Source organism: Dipodomys spectabilis, unplaced genomic scaffold (assembly GCF_019054845.1).
Source record: "Dipodomys spectabilis isolate Male_0828 unplaced genomic scaffold, ASM1905484v1 ptg000006l, whole genome shotgun sequence".
Classification (NCBI taxonomy): domain Eukaryota; kingdom Metazoa; phylum Chordata; class Mammalia; order Rodentia; family Heteromyidae; genus Dipodomys; species Dipodomys spectabilis.
The window spans coordinates 9,685,593-9,693,609 of record NW_024870683.1 but is presented as its reverse complement, the minus strand read 5'-3'; the positions used below and the strand labels follow the sequence as shown (position 1 = coordinate 9,693,609).

At 46.9% G+C, this 8,017-nt stretch overlaps 1 protein-coding gene across 1 annotated transcript; it reads right to left on the bottom strand.

Annotated features, from left to right (window-relative positions):
* Window positions 1–5,765: 5,765 nt before the first annotated feature.
* Window positions 5,766–7,367, bottom strand: Aldh1b1 (aldehyde dehydrogenase 1 family member B1). The gene is given in 5 exon segments (XM_042696885.1): window positions 5,766–5,893; window positions 5,895–6,015; window positions 6,017–6,683; window positions 6,686–6,754; window positions 6,757–7,367. Coding segments are annotated over 5 exon segments (1,566 nt in total). The 5' UTR covers window positions 7,355–7,367; the 3' UTR covers window positions 5,766–5,782.
* Between the last annotated feature and the right edge of the window lie 650 nt (window positions 7,368–8,017).

Here is an 8,017-nt window from a genome sequence, read left to right as displayed (position 1 = left end):
CCCTCCCTCCTCAGGTTTTGTGGTGAAATTAATTATTATATTTAAGCAAAATCACCTTCCCCTCCTCTGACTCCAGGGATGGATGATGTAGAGAAAATGAATAAGAATGAGCAAATGAATGGACAGTGAACAGTCTCCCCTAATGAATTTCCTCTTTCCCATCCTTTTCTGGGGCCTTGTGAACATTAAATGAGAGAACGGTTATTATGTGATATTTTAATTAATTAAGGGAAACCACAGCGCTCTGGAGTCTGCAGCTTAATGAATTCCGGATGTGGAGCTTACACCTAGGGAAGAGCTGGAAGCCAGTGCTTGCCCGCACTGGAGCCCTGGGGCTGACTGTTCTCCCTGGGAATGAAAGCTCAGCCTTGATTGATGGCCTCCAAGACTGGGAAGTGCCTGTCACTGAGGCTGTCTGTTCCTCGTGCCTGGATCTCTCCCAAAGTATTCAGGAGTGAATGAATGGTTGAGCGGAAGGAAATACTCTTAATGATAGGAGTGGTAGGGACAGAGCCTCTCCCTTCTCCATGCATGAACTGACATAGCAAATGTGTCTTCAGGACACCTACCATGCCCTTGGCATGCTTGGCATTGTTCCTGGCCCCACAGGCACAGTGGGCTTCCTGTAGTACCAGATGTGCATGTTTGTCTGCTGCTAAAGGCATAGGTAGTCATCACACAGGTAGGGTAGGCATTGGTTGGAGCTGGAGGAACTGGAGCTAAGGTCAGGCATTAGGACCATCTGTAATTCTGAGCCTCTGCTTCCTCGTGAGCCTAGGGAGGTTAGCATCACTGTCCTGACCTGTGGCTCTGAGGACATCAAGTATCACCAGGGGATGCTGAGGGCCTGTGGCTCTGCAGAGGGGTGGCAGAAGGTAGGAGAGAAAGCAGATATGCTTGGAGAATGAGAGGACATCTAGCAAGACAAAAAAAAAAAATAGACCCATTTCATGATGTACAAACTATCAAGCACTGCCATGGGACAAGACAAAGTGCCATAAGCTTAAGAGGCCAGATGTGGCCTAGGTGAGAAATGCAGCAAAAGGCCTTGTAGGAAGTAGGCCTTAGTTGGAGATAAAAGGACTAAATTTGGAGATTAAGGAGAAAGGAACAGAATGAGCAAAGCTAGATTCAGGGAGTGAACGGCCCACAAGCCGGGGACATGATTGAATGGTCAATGCATTCAACATCAACCATATCTGTCTAGAGAGACCCTGTGTGGCAGAGCCAGCAGTGCACTGTCCTCTGAAACATGTCCCCCCCATCATGTATCGTTGTACAGACAATGTCTATATCCAGCTTCCCTTTGTGCAAACAATGTTGGTTCATGTTTTTGCAATGAAATGTGACTAGGGTAGGGGGGTTCCATTCAGAAGCCAGACCATACTTCATTTCTATACTTTCTGCCCCAACTTCTAGCTGATCTGGAATGTCTGAGGCCCTGAGCAGGAGGGTTTTCTTTTGTTTTGTGAGTCATGGGGCTTGAACTCAGGGCCTGGGCACTGTCCCTGAGCATGTGTGTGTGTGTGTGTGTGTGTGTGTGTGTGTGTGTACATATATATATATATATATATATATATATATATTTGTAAAGATACTGTACAGAGGGGTTACAGTTACATGAGTAAGGTAATGAGTACATTTCCTATGGAGCATTGTTACCCCCTCCTTTGTTTTTCCCCTACCATCCCTTCCCTCCCTACCTCCCCAATTCCTCCCTCCCCAGACCCCAAGTTGTAAAGTTCCTTTTCAACATAGTGTCTTGTACATCTCATTGTCAACCCATATCCTTGTTTCAGCATTTTGTTATTTCCCTTCCCCTCCCCAAATTAGAAAAATGTATATACAAGATGCAGGGCACCAGAATCAAATACAGTGAAAACAGGGGTTCTACCATGGGGGAAGAACATACATGTTAGGTTTTTAAAAAGAGGTAGCCGAGTAAGAACCACACCACGCATGTGGTATTCAGGTAAGGGGTAGGTTTATTCATCGTTCCAGCTGGCACTAGGCCCAGTTGGCACTCCACACGGCTGGGAAAGGCCTGGGAAAGACCTGGGAAAGAGAGCGTCTGGGCCTGGGCTAGGCCTTATGTAGGATATGGGCAGAGAAAGGTGTGGCCACATCAAATTCAGATGTGACCTCAGCGGATGCAGATGTGACCTCTTCCAGGTGTCCCAGTTGCCTAGGTAACGCAGGTACTGGGTGGAGACTTTGCTGGGAGGAGGGTGGAGTCTGCTGGCCATCCAGGAGCGGACCTTATACTACAAAAGAAAGAAAAAAAATCACATAGTACATTAAAAACAACAGCCACAAAGAAAAAACCTCTTGTGTCCCTATCTTGGGGTTCATTTTGCTTAGCATCATCTTATATGGTCATATTTACATAGTTTTTGACCTTTTCTGCTTGTCTGGTAAGATTATCCTAGATGTAAACTAGCTATGGCAGATAAGGGAAACCATGGGACCTATGTTTCTTTGGGTCTAGCTTACTTCACTTAATATAATTTTTTCCAAGTCTTTCCTTTCCTAACAAATGGGGCGGTGACATTCTTTCTAATGGAGGCATAGAATTCCATTGTATCACATTATCTTGATCCATTCATCTACTGAGGGCATCTGGGTTGGTTCCGTATCTTAACTATGGTGAATAATGCTGCGATAAACATAGTTGTGCTGGTAGCTTTAGCATGGCCTTGTTTGTTCCCTGAGCTTTTTCACTCAAGGCTAGATAGAGCTCTATCACTTTGAGCCACAGCTCCACTTCTAGTTTTCTGGTGGTTAATTCGAGAAAAGAGTCTCATGGACTTCCCTGCTTGGGTGACTTTGATCCCCAATCCTCAGATCTCAGCTTCATAAGTAGCTAGGATTATAAGTCTAGCCCTAGGCAGGAGTTTTAAGCTGTATAGGTTTAAGCATATAGGATATCCAGTGCTCCTTTTATTCAGTCTTTGGGAGCATGAGATTCTAAAGGCAGATCTCTCCCTCTGGGAAGCCTGCCTGCTTTGGCTGCCACAGGCTCCTCCAGATGTTTTTTGTTTGTTTGTTTTTGGTCCGGTCGTGGGGCCTGAACTGTGGGCCTGGGCACTGTCCCTCAGCTCTTCAGCTCAAGGCTAGCCTCTACCACTTGAGCCACAGCGCCACTTCGGGTTTTTTTCTTTTTGCTTATATGGTGCTAAGGAATCAGATCCAGGGCCTCAGGCCTGCAAGGCAAGTGCTCTACCACTGAGCCACCTTCCCAGCCCTTGTTTTTTGTTTTTTTTTGTTGTTGTTGGGTTGGGGTTTTTTTGCCTCTTCATAGAAATTCTACTCACCCCTCCCCCTCAATATTGGCATTCTCAAGATCAAGCTCTCCTTGCCCTCCTTATAATTGGGTCTCAACACAGCAGCCCCAAGGATCCTTTCACAGTCCAAAGCAGATCACCTGTCCTCTTCTCAGAATCTTGTGGTGAAGCCCTAATCCCTGTATATAGTGGCCTGCTTCAATCTAACCATCTACTCCAGCCCTGCCATATTTCAGTCTTCTCTCTGCTCCTTACTGCTTCCCCCAACAACTTGGTTGCTAGTGTCTTTTGAGCCCCCAGGGAGCTCCAGCCTCTTGTGTTTTCTAAGTCTTCAGTGAGACCATCTGTGAGCACTTAATGCACACCATATTACTACTCATCTTCCCAGCAGGACTTTCTCCACCATCCATTCCCTAAACCACCTCACCTAATACTCTCAGCCTCCATATTTGAAGGTCATTCAGCCAACCATGGATGGAAAAGATTAGGGAAGAAAAATGACATCTGTATTGAAAATGTGCAGACTTCTTCATTCACTAAACAGTATAACCTAAGAACTATTTATGAAGCACTTACATTGTATTAGAGATAAGTAATCTAGTGATGATCTAAGGTTTACAGTTAGATGTTGTAGATTCTATGCAAATACCACACCGTTTTATTCTATTTTATTTTATGCTGGTCTTAGGGCTTGAACACTATCCCTGAGCTCTTCAGCTCAAGGCTGGCACTCTACCATTTGAGCCACAGATCCAGTCCAGCTTTTTTCTGGTTAATGAGAGACAAGGATCTCTATAAGGAAATGGAAAGACTTGGAAAAAATTAAGCAAGTCAGACCCAGAAAAACAAAGTTTGCATGGTTTCCCTCACTTGGGGTAGCTAGAATTTGCCTATAAATCCATAAATAAACACATTGGGTGGTATCCAAGAGGTTGCAAATGTATTAACTGAAATATCATGGACTCTAGGAGAACTCAAATAATGCAATTTCTCAAACAAAGACAAAGCCCAACAACAACAACAACAAAAATAAAAACACCAAGAAATGGCTACTTGTAAGGTAGACAATGGGAAAAGGGTAGACTAATGAAGGGGAGAAGAAAGGGGATGCAGTCACAAATTTGTTGTATATAGTACAAAACAGAAAAGTAAGAGGAGAGGCATGTCAAATGGGGCAAGAACGTTGAAACGCATGACATTGATCAAGATGCACTGTATTCATAAGCTGCTTTATTACATGGCAACTCCTTTATACAACTATTTAAAGATAATGTTTTTTAAAAAAGGATATAGACTTTTTTAAAAGAAAACTAAAAATTTTAAAAAGAATCTGACAGACTACTGACAGACTACTACCCTGGCTGAGCTGACTTCAAACCATGATCCTCAGATTTTCAGCCTCCTGACTAGCTAGAATTTTAAGTGTTAGTCACTAATGCCCAGCTTATACTAATTTTTAAATGAATTCACCATACCACAAAGTATACCATTCAGTACTTTTTAGTACATTTGCCAAGTTGTACAACATTGCCACTGACAAATTACAGAACATTTTTTTAATCTTCCCCAAAGAAATCCCACACCATAAGTAGTTTCCCCACCCCCTTCTCCCTCCAGACAACCTCAACTCTAATTTCTAAATGTGTATCATAGATATGGCTCACACCTATAATCCTAGCTAGTCAGGAGGCTGAGATCTGAGGATCACGGTTCAAAGCCAGCCCAGGCAGGAAAGTCCATGAGACTCTTATCTCCAATAAACCACTCAAAAAACTGGAAGTGGTGCTGTGGCTCAAGTGGTAGAATGCTAGCTTTTTTGGGGGGGGGGGTCTGGTCGTGGGGCCTGAACTCTGGGCCTGGGCGCTGTCCCTCAGCTCTTCAGCTGAAGGCTAGTGCTCTACCACTTGAGCCACAGTGCCACTTCCGGCTTTTTTTTTCTTTTTGCTTATGTGGTGCTGAGGAATCAAACCCAGGGCCTCAGGCATGCAAGGCCAGCACTCTACCACTGAACCACCTTCCCAGCCCCAGAGTGCTAGCCTTGAGCTGAAGAGCTGAGGGACAGCACCCACGCCCAGAGTTCAAGCCCCACCACTGACAGGGGTGGGGGGAGAAGGCAGGCAGGCAGGCAGCCAGGCAGGGAGGGAGGGAGGGAATGGAATCACACAAAATATGGCCTAGTACATTGGCTCGACATTTTCAAGGTTTACTCCTATGGTAGCATGTATAGGTCCTTCGTTCCTTTTTGTGTCTGAATAGTCAATGGGGTTAATCAGTCCTCCAGAGACTTCAAGGTTTCATGATGGGTGAAGAACTCTGAGCCCAGCTCTATTCCTGCTGTAAGTAGAATAGCTCTGATTTGCTAGGATTCCCTTTGAAGCAAATAAAAAGGATACATAGCTAAAAAAGAAAAAAAAAGAGAAAAAAGATTATTTTTTTAGAAGTTCGGCCTCCTCTGTTCTAGAGGCTGTGGAGTCACTGATCATCCACAGGGGCCATTCTCATGAGTTCTTCTGAGGAACCTTGGCAGTGACCATCCTCACCTCCATGTAGGCTCTCAGCCCGTCCTCCCCCAGCTCCCTCCCATTACCAGATTCCTTAAAGCCTCCAAAATGGCCTGTGGCAGGTGACGATGTGGTAGGTGTTCACCCACCTTGGAGAGCCAGCTTGGAGAGCCTGGGTGAAGTATATGGCTTTGTCCAGGTTCCCAGTGAACACAGCTGCAGCCAGCCCTCTCAGTGGTGTTGGCCCTCTCAGTGATCTCCTTGATCTTCTTAAACTTGAACAATGGCTGCACGGGCCCAAAGATCTCCTCCTGAGAAATCCTCATGTCATCCTGTACACCCCCAAAGACTGTGGGCTTGATGAAGAAGCCATGCACCCCAAAATGCTCCCCCCACCATGCACAGAGAAGTTTGGCCCTTTCCTTCTGGCCAAGCTGGCCATAGCCCAGGATTCGTTCAAACTGTTCCTTGTTGACCTGGGGCTCCTGCTGGGGATCTAGCTCAAAGGGGTTCCCAAGTTTTCTCTGGTTGGCTTTCTCCACAGTTCTCTCAAGCAGCTCATCATAGATGGATTCTTCCACGAAGGTCCAGGGACCTGCACAACAGCACTAGCCCACGTTGAAGAAGAGGGCTTCGTGACACTGGTCCATGGGATGACCTATGTCAGCATCAGCCAACACGATGCTGGGGCTCTTCCCACCCAGCTCCAGTGTGACTCTCCTAAGATTGGACTCACCAGCGGCCTTCTGAATCAGGTGGCCCACCTCGGTGGAGCCAGTGAAGGCAACTTTATCAATCTCCATGTGCTGGACGATGCCCGCTCCTGCGGTGAGGCCGTAGCCTGTGATGATGTTTACCATCCTGGGAGGAAAGCCTGCCTCCTTGCTGAGGGAGGCAACAGGGTAGAAAGTGGAGTCTGCTCTGCCACCTTCATGACCACAGTGTTGCCTGTGGCAAGCACAGGGGCGGCTTCCAGTCCTGCATGACCACGGGGAAGTTCCAGGGGATTATCGGGCCACAGATACCCACCAGCTCATGCTGGGTAAAACAGAAATGCTCACCATTCATGGGAATGGTTTTGCCATGCCACTTGTCAGCCCAGCCGGCAAAGTAGCAGTAAACCTCGTTGAGCTCATCCGGGTCTAAGGCATAAGATGCCTGGAAAGGATTCCCATTGTCCAAGATCTCCAGTGAGGCCAAGTAGACACTTGGTCAGCACTAGGTCAGACACTGCACTAGGTCAGCCAGGTGGTTCAATAACCAGCTCCACTCAGAAGTGTCCATCCTGAGCCATGGAGACCCCAAGTGGAAGGCTTCCCGGGCTGCGGTCACAGCTCGGTCCACATCAGCTTGGTCTCCTTCAGCCACAAGCCCAATGACCTCTCCCATGGTGGGATTTATCATGGGGAAGGTCTTCTTGCTGACTGCATCTTGCCACTCTTTGTTGATGAACAGCTGGTTATGGCAGATGTCGGGGTTCAAAATGGGTCTTGGGAGGGATGCTGCAGAAGAGTATGAGGCTGTCCTGCCCTGGACACACAGCAGCCGGGGCACCAGGAAGCACAGCATGCTGGCTAATCTGATGAGGGACAGATGGAACCAGGATGAACAGGTGGGAGAAGAAGGGGCCACCCAGAGGCTACCAACTCAGATGCGTTGATTGTTAGAGTAAATTAGTCTTTGCCAGAAAACCATGCAGACATCCAGGTACAAAGAACAACAACAACAACAAAAGGTGGATTGCCAGTAAAGAGACCATCAAAACCCCTTCTCACAAGGGAGAAGGAGAAGAAGTGCCAGCTATTGTCTGAGGTGACCTATATAACCTACTGAGGCTAGCAGGGGTTAGAAGGAGCTAGGAGGCAGAGACCCTGGTGTGGGCCTGAGGACCAGGGGCTTCATCATGCTAGATTAGGATTTATGGCTGCTGCCCAAGAAGTAGATAAGGGGCCCTGCAGCTGCCCAAACCTGAAGGTCACTTTAAGGGGATCTTGTTGTCTTATAGGGTGGTAGATGCCCCAGAGGAGTGCCATCTCAATGTAAAAGGGGTGTTGGAGGCTGATTACTGCCTTTAACTACATGGGCCTAGTGTTGCCTAGGAAAGGAGCAAGCATGCTAAGCTCTGGAAAGGGGAAGAAGCATGCTAAGACATCAGAAGGGAGCTTATTGGGCTTACACTGATTCTAGCATAATAGGGTATGATCTCCAAAAACATGTGTTGTGAGGTTAAAA